Below are 19,160 nucleotides of genomic sequence, written 5' to 3'. Positions count from 1 at the left end.
CAGCTCTAACAGAAGAATTAACCTAAGAAATACCATCTTCATAAAATACTGGGCTTTTTTCAATCATGCCATTTATTTTCATGTAGTATGATTATGTGTAAACTGTAAATATGACTTCAGAAATAACACTCAAATGCAGCTTATCTCGGAAAAACAAATGCAAATATTCACTTATGCATAGTCAGCATTTCATTAATTGCTACACTGAGCTTTGTTTTTCCATATATTTCACTGGAGTTTTGGAATATGAATTTAAGTGAACAGTTCAGAAAGCTGATCTATAAGCAGCTCCTTCAATTTATTTGTAGTGGCTTTGACAGAAGTAAGCCAAAATACACACACACTTTTGAAAGTTTATTTGCATTGTGTTTAAGGAAACTTATCCAAACAGAAGTCAAAAAGCCACAATAAACAAAGAGAGAAATTATGGAAAAGCAAAGACCTCTTTTTCCTAGACAAATGTTCCATCAGCAGGAGTCCCATTATTTGTTATAACAATCTTTAACTTGTAATGACTCTGAAGAAGACTAATAACAGACTGGTGGGAACAGATGGAGTGGGGCTGTTAATTATAGGCACTTAGCTGCATCAGACCCCATGAGTTATTACTAACATTTCCCACTAGGGAGGAGAATCACTCGCTTTTAAGTAGTATGTTGCTTACTAAGCTGGGACCATTAGCAGTCAGGATTGTACTAATCAGTACTAACAACATAAAAATAAAACTCAGTTGCAAACAAAAAAAACCCACGAAAATATTCCCTGAATATCCCCTACACTATTTCATTCCTTCTTTTCTAATCACAAAATATAAAAAGTTCTTCTGCAAAGATTTAAACCCAGGGCTCACTAAATTAAATTTTCCTACCACTCAGCTGAGGTTTTCTAAGCACCTGACTAGCAAGAAAGTAAAATGAAATTAAGAAAAACCCACCCTAGCACATATGACAGGAGGAAAGCAGACCTCCCAGCCTGAGCGAGGCCAAGAACCTGGACAGTGGATCACCACAAACAGATTATTTGCTCTCAGATAAACAGGCCATTGGCCCAGAGCACCTGAAAACCCCCTTTCCAACTACACAACCCAAATATTGCTTCACTTCTAGACCTTCTGAGTTCTCTGCTGCATCCCCACCTCCAAACGTGAAGCCATCTCTGATCTGACTATCAACAAAGCACCTGGAAGTTATTAAATCCCTCTGCTTGCTTAAGCACGAACAGCAGCTCTCCACATCACACATTCAACAAGAAGTCTCTCCTATTTCTAAGAATCACAGTACAACGTTTTCCTTTTGTAAATGCTTATGAGGCCACAAATGAAAGCCACTGACACAGGTGTTGCAGGAAACATTCCCAAGGTGACATGATTCAATAGATTTTTTAAAAAAAGCATGGCACAAATTCACTGACTATATCCTGAAGACAAATGAACACTCAAGAACCCTGTCTGATTATGTGTTTTATTATAAAAACTAGTATGCACCTTTTGAAGCTTTCAGCAATGCTTTCGTGAACATTAGTGATTGGAAGATTTAGACCATTAAAGAAACCTTACATTCTGATGTTTAGTCACACAGGAAAAAACAGGAATGAAATCTGTCTGTGAGTTTTCCATGGATAATTAACTCATTTGTAGCGTGCTTATAAACTAAAAGGACTTAGTTGTAAAAGTCAAGGGGAAGAACATGGCTTTTACAATTCCTGTGAAAGCAGATACTAAGAAATACATTAGAAAAAAGAAATAAAACACAGAATTTGGGGTGTTAAGTCCACAGAACAGCTGCACGGCAAAGCAAGCGCTGTAGAAAAACTCATTAAGGACTGCATAAAAGATGACATCTAAACAACTACCTGCATGCTAAGGGGATACTGTGCAAGTCATCTCAGAAGTTACTATTGTAGTTGAAGAGTACTTGAGTACTCCAGTCCACAGGGCTGCGCGTTCAGAAATGAGTATGGAAAATCACCTATTTGATCTGCCTGCAACTGTGATCACACAGAGCCTGGCAGCTTTCTCCACAGAGAGCACAAATGGGTTACGATCAGCTGACAGTGTAACTTCGGTTTGGATCTGGGCCTATTTACCTTCCTAGAGGCCTTAAGCACATACCCCAAGCAAGCAAAAGTCTCCTATCAGTTTCAATGGAAGCTGCTTACAAGAAATCCCAAGAATTCAACATGTTCCTTCCTCTTCTCCCAGAAGATTTTTTCATAGTCTTCCAAATCTCTCTCAGTGGAGCAATGAACAAATTTGCTCCTCACCGATACTTAGGGTATGACCTACCCAGTACATCTAATAAGGAAATGCACACACATTGGCCAAGGAATGAGTTGCTGTATGTAATTAAATCTCTTGTCATGCAGGAGATTAAAAAACAAACCACTCGCTTCACGTTAAGCTAGTATTATACTAGGGCAATTGTTGAAAAAGGTGGTTTTCTCTGGAATCCCATCTACAATTTCTGGTGGAAAAGCCTGAGGAATCCCATATATTTAATACTTACATTCAAACTTGAGGACCCAGCATCCAGTCAGAACAGCCATCATACATTTCACAGTACTCGGCATCGGAACGTCAGGGATAACGAGATGAGTCACTAGGAGAAAGAAGATCACATCAGTAGAACTAAAACCACATAAAAATCAGAACCATGCTTGGCTGAAAAGCAATTGATCACCATTTAAAGAATGAACAAGCTACAATAATTTATCAACCACTCTTTACAGCACAAGTATGATTTTTTTTTTTAAATACAAGTACTATTAGAAGTTTTGTGGGTTTCAACATACACTTGCTGTGCAGATTTTGTAGTTCTAAACTAACACTTAAATCTTCAGAAGTGGCTCCGGTTTACAGGATAGCGTTTTTCTTTCATTCCTTTTAAAGTTATATTTAACTTTGATTGAAATCTTACTATGGGATCTCACTGCTTTAAAACAAAACTGCCAGAACTCAACTCACATTTCTGGAGTGGTCATCAGGCTGCGAAAAATGGTACAGGAAAATTACTTTAGCTTAATAGGAGGGATTAAGACAAGGTTAGCCCTCTTAAGAGGGAGCCAAAGAAAATCTCTGAGCCCCATAATCTCTGAGCTCCATCATCTTAGTGAAGAATAAAATTTGAAGGAAGACGGTGATGAGAAGAAATCTGTAACTTTCAGTCAGTGACATGCCCTTTTTAAAGGCACCATCTGCCCAAGACTCACTTCTGGGAGATAAAAACCTTACAGGATGTTTCAGATGAGCAGAGGCCTTAATGTTGGTATAGGAAGTATAGAGAGAAGAGGTCATTGAGGAGGACTTAGGGACTTTAAATAGCAGATAATGTAGTGTCAAAACTTTAGCTCCTCCCAAAGCTGTTTCCCTTCAGTAACCAGGCAGGCTTTATATGCGCTTACATGCAACACAAGACACCATCATTCCACTACTGCTGTAATTCAGGGATTTCAGCACTTATTAGGAATGATAAAAAACTTGTTGTAGAGAACATCTTAAAGGATGAAGTACGGAACTATAGTTACTTAAATTTAGACAGAGGCATTTCAACAAGACTACCTACCTCTGCTGTTAAATTCAGTATATCTTCGAGCCTTCAGAACTGTTGCTAGTTTGTTCAGCAATTTCTGCTGCTCCGAACTAAGATTGCTCCCCAGTATACAGAGAGGTCCATCCCTTGGCTGGCTGGGGCTCAGCACCTGCATGAGCAGAAAGGCTACAATAAGCTGAATGCTTGGGAGCATAAAGAAAGCAACTAACTTGTTTGACAGCTTTATTTAATAAAGAACAAGCATTTTGAAAAACAATTCATGGCAAGTGTGGTGGACAGGGTCCATAAATAAATCTCTATATACCAAAGGAGCTTCAGAGGAAAAAGGTGGAGCTACTTCATTTAGCTCATGCAATGTAGCAAAGCAGCCTGAACATCAGTTTAAAAAAAAAAAAGCATGAAGAGACAGCTGAACACTGTGTAAACAGCCTTGCTGACCACAGTGTTGAAGGACAAAAAGATTTCCCAATGAAGTAGTAAAGCCTCCTACATTTAATGAAGTATAACAAATACACTACTGATATGCTGAGTAACCTATATAATTAACACCTGCATTTTTTTACTAAAAAAAGTACATTGCTCTCCAAGACACGAATGCTTAAGTTTCTTTTCTTCGGATACTAACTAATGCAAAGTAAGATGAGCTGCTTGCTCGTGTTTCATGCTGACAAGGATGCAATACTTCAGTTCTTGGGTCTCTGTAAGTACTCCCAGATTCTATAGTACAGACACACCTCTGAGACACAGTCAATCTAATGTGTCGAATCTTGGATCCGGTCATCGATGAGCCGGTAACAATCCAGCAGCACATACTCACCCCAAAGCAAATGCAAATACTGAATATATTGTTTGGGACATAAGAGCTGCACCTTACACTTGCTACAGGCAGGAGTAGTAGTCGTATTCTTTCAAGCTTAGCTGCCACAGTTTACTTTAGGCCAATGGATACCCTATTACCTCAATGAGGAGGGAGCGTAACAGGCCGTATATCCCAGAGCAGAATAGGACTGCTTGTATCAGCCACGTTGGTTTAATCATTATTCATTAGGAAGCACAAAGCACTTCATAATGCAGTAATTTGTTAAATCTGAATAACCTGAGTTTGGTGACAAGACCTGAGAAGTCCTTGGTAAAACCAAAACCCCAAAACAATCTTCCAAAAGCTCTTTTCAACTGCTGAGCTAGTACCTTCGTTGTTGGACGAAGGACAATGCTGGAGCAGCCTTTTAAAGGCACGCAATAAGCACCTGGAACAAAGACTGCTGCTGTTTTCAGCCAGTTTGGCAAGTAGAACAAATTTAACTATGCAGAAAAACAACAGCAATGGCAAAGTTCAATCAACGATACTTCAAGAATAGCACAGCATTCATTCTCCTCCCAGATGAAGCTATAAACACAGAATATCAGCTTGTAAGTGTTTCACATGCATTCCAGAAATACTGGCCAAGTTATTTTCCCAGCCTATTTTAAATCCCCTTGTAAAGGCAGGTGATGTACTGTACTGAGGTCGAAGCCTTCAATACTTACAGGATGAAGTTACAGTTTCTTAAAAAAGCAAAGCAAACCCCAACACTCATACTTGCCTCGGAGGGTTGGTTAAGCGAAAATGATTCATCCTGCACTGGCAGCATTAGCACAGACTTCATCTTTTCACTCTCTGCATAGTCCACAGGCTGCAGACCAAATATATTACTGGCAAAACAAGCACAGATGGGTTTAAGTAAATAGAATGTGACTTGATTCTTAACTAACTGGGCACATTAGCTGGGTAGCTTTCCCTCCCACTTTCTTATTAATATGTAATTTCAACTAAAACCCACAAAGCTTCAAGAACTGCATCCAAGACAGATGGATACTGAACTACAATCTGCTGCATTCAGCTGAGGAGTAAGGGATGTTCGGGGCAGTAGGTTCAGTTAAATAAACCACAGTCCTTGTTAAACTGTTTCAAGACGCATTTTGATACCGTTCACAAGACCCAGAAATTTCAGCTTTAATCTTTCACTGCAGTCATAACCAAGAAAATGTAATTTTGGCTTACCCGTTTGCCATAAAAGACACATCAGAAGCCTCTCCTTAATGTGTTAAACGCTGGAGCTTGATGTGGTTATGCTTTATGGGAAAAGCTATCTGCTTGCTACTTGGGAACCGCAATTCCCTCATACTTCCAAAATTTGAGTACGCATCTCATTTCCCCTCAGCGCGCTGCTCCCCAGAGCGCGTTACAGCCCGTTCATTCCAATTCTAGTTGTTTTACCAATTCTGTTGAACACTATTCATCCTACATGGTACCTTATGGTTATTAGATATGCTTCAAGACCCATTTCCTCCCCCATTCTTTCAGCAATACTCAGATACAGTTTGCTACAAACACAACATCATGCCCAGCCGTGGCTTCTCTGCTCTTCTTCTGCAGGACATTAGTCAGGGGAGGAAAGCTTGAAACTGCAGAACAGGTATAATTGCCCTTAACAAACACCATCCTCTGCCAGCACTCTTGGGAAATATTCTGCTTGCTTTGCCCTTTGCAAAAATAATGGCTTTTCCAGCTGATCCTCTTCTCCCCACCTCATGTAGCTCTGGCTCTCAAAAGGCATAATAAGAGCTCGTTATGAAGGGGAAGCTTGACACCGAGAACAAAGCCCTGACTCAGTAGCTGAAATCCGGAAAGCTTAGTCATCAAACAATGAAACATTTAAAGAGGTCAAAAAAATACTGCATCTTCAAAGAGCTGCCTCTTCGTTAGCCACATGTTCCTCTGCAGAGTGAGAATCTAGGAAGCTTTATAGGGAATTCCACATCAGGCCATAACACAATCCAGCGCAAAGAGAAGCTCAAATAATTAAGTCTTCACTCTGACTTAACTGGGGGGATTTGTCCAGCGCAAAGCTGAAAGATGTGCCTGACCTTAGCACCTCTCCGTGCTCCTGACTGAGAGCTGCTCACTAACAGCCTCATGGGAAAACAGAAATCCCACACAGAAGATTCTGGGACGGCATTTTACAATTGCTAATTTTACAGTATTACCGACCCCAAGTTCTTCTGTGTTACTAACGAGCAAAAAGCTAGCATAACACAAATTCTGCAGCCTAAAAGATAATTGGTTAAATCTCAGCCCAGTCCTGGGAGTTGCAGCCCATTAAATATTGTCATGCTGTTCCTGCTTTGTCATGCATCATCAGGGTGGCTCTTGCCTTTTCTTTAAACAAGGGCCATATTCCACTGAAAATGCTGCAGGACAGTTCCTCTGAACAATGCACCCAGAGGAAGGGGGGGTGTGGGGTGGGAGAATTAGCACACAAACTAAAAATCACCTTTAGACTAGATGGCTGACCTTTTACTGCGAGCTAAGCAGGGGGAAGAAATCGCTGCATGTCAGTAGCAGAGGTTTGGGAGTGTTTCCCCAACAAAGATCCCTGACTGTTGGGAAAAAAACCTCCTGAATGTTTACTGTAGAGGAATATATAGGCCACCAGAGTTAAATATTGCTTTTTTCCCTATTCAACCATACAAATAAGGGCTCCAGCTACCTGCCTCTGTATTCACTTAATTCCTCCTCTTCCATCTTTAACATCATTTCAGTCACTTCTTACCAGTGTGTTGCAAAATGTCATCCTGTCCTTATACAGCATTGAAGAACTAATGGTTATTCAAAGGATGTTAAGGTGGCACAGATAAAACGTGACAAATTTGGGAGCCAAGGTCTGGAAAAAGGAGCATCAGCTCAAGGGGTGGGCTTAAGAGTTTGGAATATTTGCAAAGCAGCAGCTTGGTGAACTTAAGGAAAAGGAGAGAAAGTAGCTGAAATGGGCAAAAGGAGTTTGCAAAATAAAAACTAAGATAAGGAACACATCCAGGCAGCCATTTAGTGTGTGATATTGTTTTAGCTTACACAACCTTCTCAAAGGAAAAAGGATGAAAGCCAGATTTGTTCTTTTTACTTAGGCACCCACTAACCACCCAAAAAATAACTAATCATGAACAGAAGGAGACCTTGCCCAGGTCTCTGTCGCATTGGTACAATTATTGTACTTGAGGAACCTTTTTTAACATATTAGGAACATCTCTTATTTTTAACCCTATCAAGGGGCCAGATCTATGTAGCCACAAGGAAGACAGAGGAATGGGAAAGAGAAGCTTTTGTAAAAAAATGTGTGCTCAACTTTGTCTTTGTTTAGCCAAGCTGAACAAGAGAAATCTACCTTTTTAGAGTAAAAAACTCATTTTGATCCCATCTGCAAAACAAAATTAAGTGGGACATGCATATTCAGTCCACCCCAACACAGAGAGGTTTTTTTTAGAAATACTGATAAACTGTGTACATGTGCTCCTACTGTAGGTCGGGGTTTGTTGAAAACGGGACCAGTGCACATGACTGGAAGGGAAGAGAGACACGACCGTTTCTTACAAGAGAGAAATGAGGGTCTGTGGTGCTTAAGCTACACTCCCAGGTCTCTAAGGCAGGCTTCTTCGTACCAGAATGCAAGTGGGCTTTTTGCAAGGTGTTTAAACTGTGCAAGAGTCAGATGTATCCTTTGATGCAAGCAGTCTCCTATTAGACAGTCATCAAGTACTGAATAGTCAGGAGAGGGCTACTACAGCTAGAACAAATTCCAATCAAAGAGCAGAGCGTCTGCGCCGAGAACAAAGATGAGCCCAATGAAGAGCAACTCAGTGTAATCGGCAGAGTGTGACGTTACATGAGATGACAGATGGTATCTTAAGGACTGACAGATCAAAGAACTGCTTATGAAAAGCTTTAGAAATGGGATTCAGTTTATGGTGCGGCACCGCTTAAGTCTTAGGTAAGACGACAACTGAGGTTACGGCTATAGTGAAAAAGAAACTTTACAGCTACTGCCTCGATGTTCCATTCAACCTTCAGGAAATAAGTGACCAGAGAAGTGAAGATAAATAAGGAGACAGCTCTGTCAATTCTTTAGAAGCCCCAAACTTGCACAGCTTCTGATAAAAGCCAACAGTGACTATATGATACCTCATAATTAGGAGTTTTGAGCTGTACCATTTCAATACCAGAAATTATTTCCTGTTCCACAGCTGAACATCAACCATGTTTTTACTCAGCCTCACAGAAGAGTTCAGGACTGAGGAACTCCTTGAAAGAATCCAGCACAGTGCCACTAAGATGATGAAGGGAGTGGAACATCTTTATAAGGACAGCCTGAGGGAGCTAGGTCTAATTAGCCTGGAGGAGACTGAGGGGTGACCTCATCAGCGTCTATAAACATGTAAAGGGCAAGTGTCAGGAGGACAGAGCCAGGCCGTTCTCAGTGACACCCAATGATAGGACAAGGGGCAACAGGTACAAGCACAAGAGATTCCATGCGAACATAAGGAGAAACTTTTTCCCTGTGAGGGTGACAGAGCCCTGGGACAGGCTGCTCAGAGAGACTGTGGAGTCTCCTTCTCTGGAGACATCCAAACCCTGCCTACACATGTTCTTGTGTGACCTAATCTAGGTAGATCCTGCTTTGGCAGGGGGGTTGGACTAGATGATCTTTCAAGGTCCCTTCCAACCCCTGACATTCTGTGATTCTCTGAATCATATCCCAGTACACCAATTCTCCTGTGGAAATCCGACCAGTTTGGAGCTCTCCAGTCAGTACCCACATTTTGAGAGTGTGGTAAGGAGAAGTCTTTTCTGAACCTGACAGAGGAAGAAAATTTGATCTGTGTAGCCAGAAAGACCTTCTTCGATATCCAAACAGGGCTGGGGTTTTAATTAACCTGCTGTCAGCAGGAAGTTAAGCATACTGTCTTGCACTTAGACAGTGAAGTCCTGCACTATCTTGACTTCAAAAAAGCAGATAAAATTATGGTAGTGTCACAGGTCTTACGCCTCCTGGAATTAACTTTAGGTCATAGCAGTTTTTGCCCCTATGCCATTCATAATTGAGGACAATGGTCTATCCCTAAGCATTCCCACAGACTTGTTCAGAATCAAACTATTCAAAAGACAGCTAATACCTAAAAAAACCATAAGGCAACACAACAATTTTTACAAATGCTAACCTTATTGTGCATGAAGAACCAGCAAGATAGTCCATTTGAGTGAAAGCATTTAGGAAGTACTGTGAAATTGCAAATGCACAGATCTAATTTTCAAATCACTTGGTTTGCTGCGAAGCAGGGAAAAAAGACAGAATTCAGAAGAGTAAGCACGTGAAAAAAAAGCCAAAAAAATCTAAATTAGCTATGTGTAGGAGATTAACTTAAAAAAATTAGCTAGACCAGCAGGACAATTAATAGGTCCACTGGTCCATATAATATTTTTCATTTGTAGTTCCTATCTTTCCCAGTCCGTGACAGCTTCAAATGGCAAATGAAGTACCACAACTATTAAATCTTACCAATTTAAAAAAATAAATCAATCAATTTGCCAAACAATACTGAAATCCCAGGATTGCATTCTGGCAAAAGAGGTAGATCTCATCTGTATTTGCTTGGTCCAAAAGATACCCAGTTGTTTCATATGAAATACAGCTACTTCTTAATGCATTAGATATTAAGATGCAAGGAGAGAAAAATCTAGCCTGAAAAACACTTGGAATGTGAGGTACTTGATGGGCCTGTGAACCCAATGATCTAAATCTGAAACTGCAAAGTCTCACCTCTCTGATGGCTGAGGCTATGCTAATAACTGACTTGAGGTCCTCTTCTGTATTTGCTCTTGGGTGTTACCTCATATCCCTCTACAGACCGGTGCATCTTACCCAACTTCAGGCCTGCAGTCAGTAAATATTCCACATCTTTAAGAAAAATATTTCATCCTGCACAATTGAGTATCATGCTACATTTCAAAACCACTGCTCTAAGCAAGCTATTCAACACAAGCTCTGTTTTTATTCCAGTAGATTAACTCTCCAACACACAAGGGACATTAAGACACAAAACTGAGCTAATTCCACGGTCAAAGCAGCAGCAACACATCAGTCACTTTTGTGGGGTTTCACGCTATATATTTCATTGTGTCCCAAGTAACATTTGAATACATTTATCATGTTCACAATTTACTCCGCTTAACTAAAGGAAAAGACTTTAGGAATCCACAGGGAACTAATCAAACTTTCCTCCCTACCCCATGAGGTAACAAAAGAATTGCTTCAACAGGCTAGGATAAAGATGGCCCATTCTTGGGGTGAAAGTCAGTTCAGGGAGCCTCAAGATCCCATAAAAGGACTAGAGGTTCATACACCCCCCAAAAACGCAAACTAAAATTAGACAAGTTTATCAGTTTAGCCTGGAGAAGAAGAGGCTGAGGGGAGACCTTATCACCATCTATAATTACCTGGCAGGAGGGTGTAGAGAGGTGGGCAATGGTCCATTCAGCCAGGTGACAGGAGATGGGACAAGGGGAAATGGCACTAAGCTGCACCAGGGCAGGGCAGATCAGATGTTAGGAAAATGTTCTTCCCTGAAAGAGTTGTCAGGACCTGGAGCAGGCTGCCCAGGGAGGGGGTAGAGTTACCAACCCTGGGTGTGTTTAACAGATGGGTAGATGAGGTGCTCAGGGATATGGTTTAGCATAGGACAGGAATGGTTGGACTTGATGATTTTAAAGGTCTTTTCCAACCTTGTCATTCTGTGATTCAGTTTGGCAAAATTGGTTTGGTATAGACTTAGCTCACATGCTACATACCTCTGAAGTTAAGGCATGCCTCAGGTACAGCCCTAAAGAACATAAACCTCAGAGATGCTGTTCCTACTCACCACTGCTCAATTTCTACTTTAAGGATCCTACAGCAGTAATGCGAAGGCGAGCAGATCCTGCATCAAGGACAATTATAACTAGTCCCACTAAAAAGAATGATAATTGCACCATCTTAAGCAATCACCTTGCTTTAAAAACCACAGTCTGCAGGTCTCGGGGATCTAGGAAAACTCTCACTAAGTAAAGCAAGCTCCTTGTCAGGTGTGACTTCATTATAAGGGTATCTGCATCCACTAGAGAAAATATTTAAACCTTCCACATTAAAGAAGGTTCAAATCCACTTAAACAAAACAAATCCAACCACTGTAAAAAACAGGGAGAAATACACCAAAACCCTTTCCATCATCAGTGCAACAGGAGCATGCAGAGTAGCATTTCAGCCAGAGATGGGAGCCTGCAGAAGCTTTGAAAGCCTCCATTTTCACAGGGCATAGGATGGGACTGGGTTTTTTCACCTGTGGTTCCTTTTGCCACAGAAGAGGCAAACTCCAAGTACTCTACAGATTAAGTCAAGATCAGTGCTTACTTTGAAGTGGGTTAGAAGCCATTTTTGATACCTTAGAGGTACAACAAGAGGTAGCTAGCTGCAGAGTTGCAACCTAACCTACATCACGCTGTTCTAATATACAACTGAACATTACCTGTACTCAGTGAAAAGCTAAGCTAGAGTTTAAGGTTTACATAAATCTCTCCCTCCATGATTAAAAAGCTTCTGTTTAAATAGAAAGCCATGTTTGCTCATACAGAATGAGCTGAAAGAGGTTCAAATTCACCTCAGTTTGCGTGAACACATTCGGTAAAGACTAAGGCTAATAAGAGACCACTGTTGGCATTTGAAGTCTCTGCTGTGCAAATCTACCAGCGCTTAAGTCCTGACAAAGCCTTGCATCAGAGCTGCTGGCTGTGCTACGCTTTCCAATACCAGATAGATGGTATGTGTAAGCGTCATACAAGTAGTTACTGATATTCAAGTGGCTCGGAAATTAGTTTCTGAAGGTGTTTCAAGGTGTTACGCACTGGTCTTGGCTGTTCAAGAACAAAGTGAAGATCAACAATTGATCTTTGTTTTACTTTTTCATGATAGAGTTTTGTGGGTTTCTTTAGTTTGGTTGGGTTTTTTTTGTTGGTTTGGGTTTTTTTAAACTCCAATATATTCAAGATCAGGACTGGTTTTGAAAACATTAATTCTGTAAGCTTCAAGAGTGAATACTGAGAGCTGAAGTGATTAAGCTGAACTTGTTTATGCTTCTTTATGTGGCTGGCAAGGAAATTCATATCATGCAAGACTTCATCCTATCGTGTTACTATATACGGGCACCTATTGACAACATGCATCACACTCAAATTTTATAAACACAGGCCCTGGCACAACACCAGGACTACAATACCTATAACCACATTTAGTGTTTGAATACTGATAGCTTGCAGGGTTACTCATAGACTAACAGGTTCTTCAGCACACAAGTGCCAAAACCTTCAGGAGGCATAACTGTAGAGAACTGTCAATTGAAAATATTTAAGCTTTTTCTTTTTCAAATTAAAAAGTGAACCAAGGATTAGTGCTCTGATCCAGAACAGGAAAGAAAAAAAATAATCAAAATCACTCCCTGAATCTGAGTTTGTGTTTGTGTCATTTGTGAAGGTAGCAGAGACCAGGCCAAAACACCTTCTGCTAGCAAGTAATGTAGTAAGAATAGACTCAAAAAAACCAGCTGTAGCAGTTTAAAACTCATCCAGCTCAGCATCTTAGATCTGACAGTAGCTGTAACAAGATGCCAAGAGGAAAGTATAGGAATAGGGTAAGCATATTTGTGTTACTTTCCTAGTACAGCCTCCAACACTCCAGCTCTCTCTGACTGGCATCCTCAGAAAAGCTTTGGAGAAAGTAAAATGGAAACACCTACCTGGAAAAGGAGGATATAAGTATAGCAGAGCATACATTTAACACCCACCCCCTCACTTGGAGTGAATCACATTTATTACTAGTGTATTTACTTAACATGCACCCTGGAAGTTGTAGCTGGTAGCGAACGCAGCAGTAAAAATAACAACACCCCACGTCTACTTACACGGCATCCCGGGAGGCACCGTGCAAAAGCAGCAGCTCAACGATGCTCACATGTCCGTTCCTGACAGCGTCGTGAAGCGGCGAGTCGTTCTGATAGCCTGTAGTGTTCACTAGCGCCCTGTACTGCAGTAACAGCTCCACCACTTCTCTGTGCCCGTGATTACATGCCTCGTGCTGGTTGAGCAAAACCGTAAGAGGAAACTCAGGTGAAAGAGAATTTGGAGGAAGGGTTGCTGTCACACCAGTTACACAGTCATTTTTCAGACACCTCTCAGCAGGTGGCTGGGGAAGACGATGCAGGAATACTGCATCACATTCCTGATGTGAATTAACCTTCGAACTTAGCACCAATAAAAAGCAGAGAAGAACTAAACAAAGGCCAACTGCGTGAAAATTAGACTACAGGGAACAAAGCCTCCCAGATTACAGGCTCTGGCAAGAGTAGTCCTCAGAAGAGGAAAAATCTATGCTTGAAAAGAACCTTCTGTTCATTTCCTGTACTTCAAGTGGGGAATTTTTTAATTTAACTACTTTATGTCTTTTCAAAATGGTAAGACACTAAGGACATTAAGAGCTCTTACAATAGACACATTGCCCACAACTGGTGATTTTCTAGTTATCATAGTTGCATTTTCTGCATTTGCAGAATCGTAGGCTGATAGATTTGAGCCCCACCCCAGCAATGAAGAGTTGGATTTGGGCAGATCGGTGGTTGCTAGTAAATTCTTTTAAACTTGTTTATCATCACTTCTTCACCTGGCATAACTCTTCGGAATTAAGGACGGACAAAATGAAGTCTGATCAGAACATAGATAACAAAAAAAAAAAACAGGCATCAACACTTACCAGTGGTGTCCAGCCAGCATTGTCCTTGACATTGGGATCTGCCCCATTTTTCAGCAGCTGTTCAACAGCTGCCAGGTCACCCTACATCAGGGAAGAAAACCCAACAGTTATTAAAAAGCAAGGAAGAAAATACAGAGATGACAAAAACTTGAGATGCAAAATTATACATTTCACTGCAATAAAAGTGTAACAATGCAAATCTTCATTTATATATTATCAGGAAAACAAAAACTCAACTGGGTTGGAGATCGTAGTTTATTATCACTGTTCAGTTAGCAGCACCTACATATTTTACACAAATACATACTTCTACATAAAGAGGTACACGTAGCAGGTGACTTAAAGGGACACGTTTTTTGCTATCAGCAGTCAGCTGCAAGGGTTAAAGTCAAGAACATTTACTGAGAAATTTCTTGTCCTTCAGCCTGGATGTTTTTCAAACTAATCTAAATAACTGGCTAGAGATAGGCATAGGTGAAACAGATTAATAAGTCTGACAAGCTTCTATAAATTGTTTTCCCACAAGTCAAAAGGAAAAGAGTTTCATTTAACACTGCAATTACTAGTTATGTTGAATCACACTGACACTTTCTCTGACAGTTATTCTACCAAAATAGTTTTCGTTTGTTTTTTGGAAGGACACTACACAGTTTTACTACAAACAAATAAATTTATGTGGAAAAGGGTGGAAACTTATGCAAAGATTACAGGAAGAAGAAAGATGCTGAGTGAAGGAAACAACCAGACAGAATTTGTGAATCAGAGGTTTTGACACTTAAAAAGGCAAGTATAAAAGAAAAAGTTGGTAATAAGATTAGAGCATACACAGAGGCAGCTATAAATAGGCAAGGAGAAACCTCCTGCAGAAGCTGAGGCAAGAAAACCTCTGCAGTGCAGGTCTCAAAAGCAGGGGGAAAAGTAACCCAAAGAGACTGAAAACAGACTTTGCCCCCCTTCTTTCACAGCACCATCCGCTGTGAAAGTCCCAGCGTTCCGGGACTCAGCAGTCTCTGTCGCGTCAGCTAGTTCTGCTCCTGGCATTGGTTACTAGGGAGCAGTAACTGCAAAGGTGTGCCCTGCTGCAAAGGGTGCCAAGCATTCTGGTCCAAAATTTCTGCTGCAGTGCCAGGAACACTCCCCAGCTGCAGACACACAAGCAGTGGGGCCAGACTGTCCCACAGCTCTGGGCATCGGGTACCTCTCGGGCCAAAGCAAAGACTGACCTGCCCCGTTACAGAGGAGCAGTTACACACTGTTTCCCACCTGACGGAGTAACAGGGAAGGGAGAATTGCCAAGTGTCACCTAATGACCAAAACTATCCAAATTATTCAAATTTTTCACAGGCTAAACTAGCCTTTAGGATCCATCCCCAGCCAAGCATTTCGAGACAACCACCACCACTTTTCCCAGTCCAGGGTATTGGGATCTCCAATGAAGAGACTCGTATACAAACTAGTGCCTAGCTCTTGTCCTTGGCAAACTCACAATATACAAATACTAGGACCTGGAAGTGGGAAGAGAAGTTTAATCCATGATACACAGAAAGTTCCATGCCCTTTATTGTTGGCAAGTCAAGGAATTCCTAACTGTTACTCCACAGCCCACCTTCGAAAAAATGAGAGAATATTAAATTAAGCTTTAAATACAACAAAAACTTAAATATCTTTTTTTCTGGTTATCAAGGAACACTTCAGAAAAACCAAATAGCTTTAATCTTTACTCTTTAGTTAGAGAAAAGATTAAGACAGTATCTACTCAGCAGAAATAAATCCAACAAGCTACAATTGTGAACACAAAAGTCACACAAAAAATTGCTCAGAATTACTGGCTTTACAACAGTCAAGCAAATTAACACATCAGAGATAAATTTCACACATTACATTCACAACCCAGACGTCCCAGCAAAACGTTACCTTTCAAAGCAATTAAAGAACACGCTCCTACTAGAAGACTTTATGGTTGCAAGGTAACAGACACACATCAAGTCTGAAGAGTTATTCAGAGGGAGCTAAGACAGTGCTCAGCATTAGATCTTCTACAGAGAGAAGATACAATTATCTATAATGACTGAGATCTGAGCTTATCATTTAAAGTTAAGTTTGCAAACACGTACAGCAAGGGTTTGACATTTCCAGAGTACTCCTTTAAAGCAGCAAGCACAGCTAACAATTTGTGTGGGCATTAGGCAGTATCACAGCTTTTCAGCACAGTTAAGCGAACGTTGATTTGTAAAACATCGCTGTGCTTTTATCAAAGGGAAATGCTGCTGGTGTCCACACCAGCGCTGACAAGATCCACAGAATGAAATCCAGGTTTAAATCAAAATTAGAAAATTGGTGTTTTGCTGTTTAGAGAAGAAAAACACTGTCATCATGGCAGCTGTAAAACGGAACCTGCTGCCTGCAGCCAGCACCTAGCAATGAGTGGTAGTAAGGGAGGGGAAGATGTCATGCCACAATGACTGGATGGGTGCTGTCAATCAGGATTACAGGATATACCTTAAAATTGTTCATACCTAGGAGAAACATGCCTTTTGTCCCCTCCGAGGCTTTTCAGTCAGCTACCACACTGTGAATATTAGTTTAAAAAAAGCATAAGATTAAATTTCAGCAGATCCTTAGCACAGGTGTTACCAAGTCCCTGTGGTGAGCAGGGCCACCAACATATGACAGTGGGAAAAAAAGGTGCAGGTAACATAAATCCGTCCTATTAAAGGTGATTCTATCAGAGCTGATGGATTTACTCACATTTAAAAGTTAATAAATGTTTTGCTCAACTCAGAACAAGAAAGAGTAAGGACCTGGTAGAGGCAAGCCCCAGATGGAAGCATGTCCTTCCTCCATAAGAAAACAGAAGAGGTTACACCTATTAGTACAGAATTACTAATTCAAGCATGCTCCATGAAGTTGTGCTTTGACTAATATTGAAATTGACTTTGTACATGTAGTCCCTCGAGTTCATTTATTTAGCAATGCCAGCATAAAGCCACAAATCCTGCATATGGAGTGACAGCCATACTGGATGATCCAAGGGGCTTGCCCAGCTCAGCTTAGCAGCCTGTAGCAACAGCACAGTGGAAATGTAACTGGACATACTACTCATACAGAAGTAGAGAACAGGACAAACACCAGGTAGAAAAACATTAGCATTAACAATTCACAGGGAAGTGTTTATTTTAAAGTCTCATTATTGATGAAGGATTACAACCAGCTTCTGAAGAGGCTGAAAGTAAAATTAACTATTTGGAAAAAAACCAAAGCAAAGGACATGTTAAACTCATTACAAAGCTTATGCGTGGTGACAACACAATAATGCAAGGGAGCTCTGAAAACCACAGAAGCAGGAAAGGCATTGGAGCCATCTGTTGGCAGATCTGGAAGACAGCATTAGCTTGCACAGAGAAGGGTATTTACACAGCTTCACAAACACTCCCCTTCCAAAGAGAACTTAGTTCTGCAGCTGCAGGTGGTGCAAGCCCAGAAAACCATCCTCACGTGGCTTAGATGAGGGGCTTGCTTTGGTTTGGTTTTTTTTCCAAGTCAACTGTGTCACTATTTTAATGCAGACAGAAGGTTAAGAAGAATTGCAAGAGTCCTTTCAGCCCGATTTTATAGGGTGTTTTTTTTTCAGGTGACCTCTACTATTTCCATTAACCATTGATATTTTCCACCCAAGAGACCCATTTAAATTACTATGTTAATGAAAACACATTCTACCCACCCAAAGGATGAGGGCGGTCCATGAAGACAAACCTAAAAACCCACACCACTTAAAACACTGCTGCCTTTATTTGCAAAGGCAACCAAGTAACTTCAAGCTTTAGGTCAAACAGATGAACAAAACACTCCTTTCAAGCCCATGTTCATTTGCTTCTTGAAATTATGGTGGGGGTGGGATGACAGAACTAGGTTATTTACGACTCATAAGTGGTCAAAGAGGGCAAATATGAATTAAATGCTCCAACCAACTCTTTCCAGGAACCAGGGAGTCTCTCACATCAAATTCCTCCAAATTAATTCCCTACCCAGCAGACCGTTTATTAACTAACAAGCACACAAGTAGCTACGCTTAACCTTTAACAAAAAAAAAACAAACCCAAAAACGTTCAAGAAGTTAAGCTTAACCCACCTCAGAAACAAGAGAAATAACAAGCAATCATTATCAAAAAAAAGAAATGGCAACTTGTTTCTAAGCTTTCAAATCAGCGCTTGGGAAGATGGATTGCTTTGACTCACGGCCAGTTTACATATTCTCAAGCCCTACATTTGAAACCTTTACACTGCTTCACATCTTTCATAGGCTACCTGCAGGATACTACTCATTATCAGGATACTACTTACCATTCCTATGCCACTCGGCTTTAATATCTGTGTGTCGATGTCAAACTATAATTTCAAAGCACTCTGAGGTGCTACACCTGCATCTGAGTCATCCTGCTAGTTTCTGCCAGCAGAACTCACTTTTCCAATGAAATGGAGCTGTCACCTGCCACATAAAATCACAAGGTCTGGACAATAAGACCTTGGACCAACGGATGCGTTTATTCACCACGAAGCAGCTGGAAGGAACGCTGCTGTCCATACACTGACTTTTGCTCAGGGGAGGCTGGGAATGCAGCAGCACAACTCTTCTCCTGGACCTAAAGGCTCAAGAGGAAAGGCAGCAGGGGAGACATCCCACCTGTGTATACGTGTGACCCAACACAACCACGACACATACCCATCCGGTACCGAAAGCAAGGGACTGCCCAGCTGGCTGGGTCAGACACCTGACAACAGATCTAAAGGGAATTCTGATGTTGGCCACCACATGCTCACAAAGCCAGATCATCTTTCACCTTCCCTTCTAACGTGTCATTAACTGGTGACAAAACAATTAAAAGGAAGGACAGTGTCCCAAGCCTGGAAGAAATTATCTAGTGGTTATTACAATGTTAAGTATAATGAATATGAAGAGCCCAGCACA

The 19,160-nt window shown here is 41.0% G+C and overlaps 1 protein-coding gene across 2 annotated transcripts in view; it reads right to left on the bottom strand.

The window, feature by feature from the left end:
• BARD1 (BRCA1 associated RING domain 1) overlaps nucleotides 1–19,160 on the bottom strand; it is a gene marked incomplete at its 5' end in the record, with an annotated part of 44,890 nt that overhangs the window by 9,222 nt on the left and 16,508 nt on the right. The window contains 5 exons of one of the 2 annotated variants that reach the window (XM_084264527.1): nucleotides 2,505–2,597; nucleotides 3,561–3,696; nucleotides 5,132–5,240; nucleotides 13,350–13,522; nucleotides 14,195–14,275. In XM_084264527.1, coding sequence (XP_084120653.1) covers nucleotides 2,505–2,597; nucleotides 3,561–3,696; nucleotides 5,132–5,240; nucleotides 13,350–13,522; nucleotides 14,195–14,275 — 592 coding nt within the window. The remainder of the gene's footprint in view (nucleotides 1–2,504; nucleotides 2,598–3,560; nucleotides 3,697–5,131; nucleotides 5,241–13,349; nucleotides 13,523–14,194; nucleotides 14,276–19,160) is intronic. The other variant, XM_084264528.1, reaches the window with a different exon arrangement.

The sequence above is a fragment of the Gallinula chloropus genome, assembly GCF_964237585.1.
Source record: "Gallinula chloropus genome assembly, chromosome: 5".
Taxonomy (NCBI): domain Eukaryota; kingdom Metazoa; phylum Chordata; class Aves; order Gruiformes; family Rallidae; genus Gallinula; species Gallinula chloropus.
The sequence above is the reverse complement of the archived record's forward strand: the minus strand, read 5'-3'. Positions and strand labels throughout refer to the sequence as shown.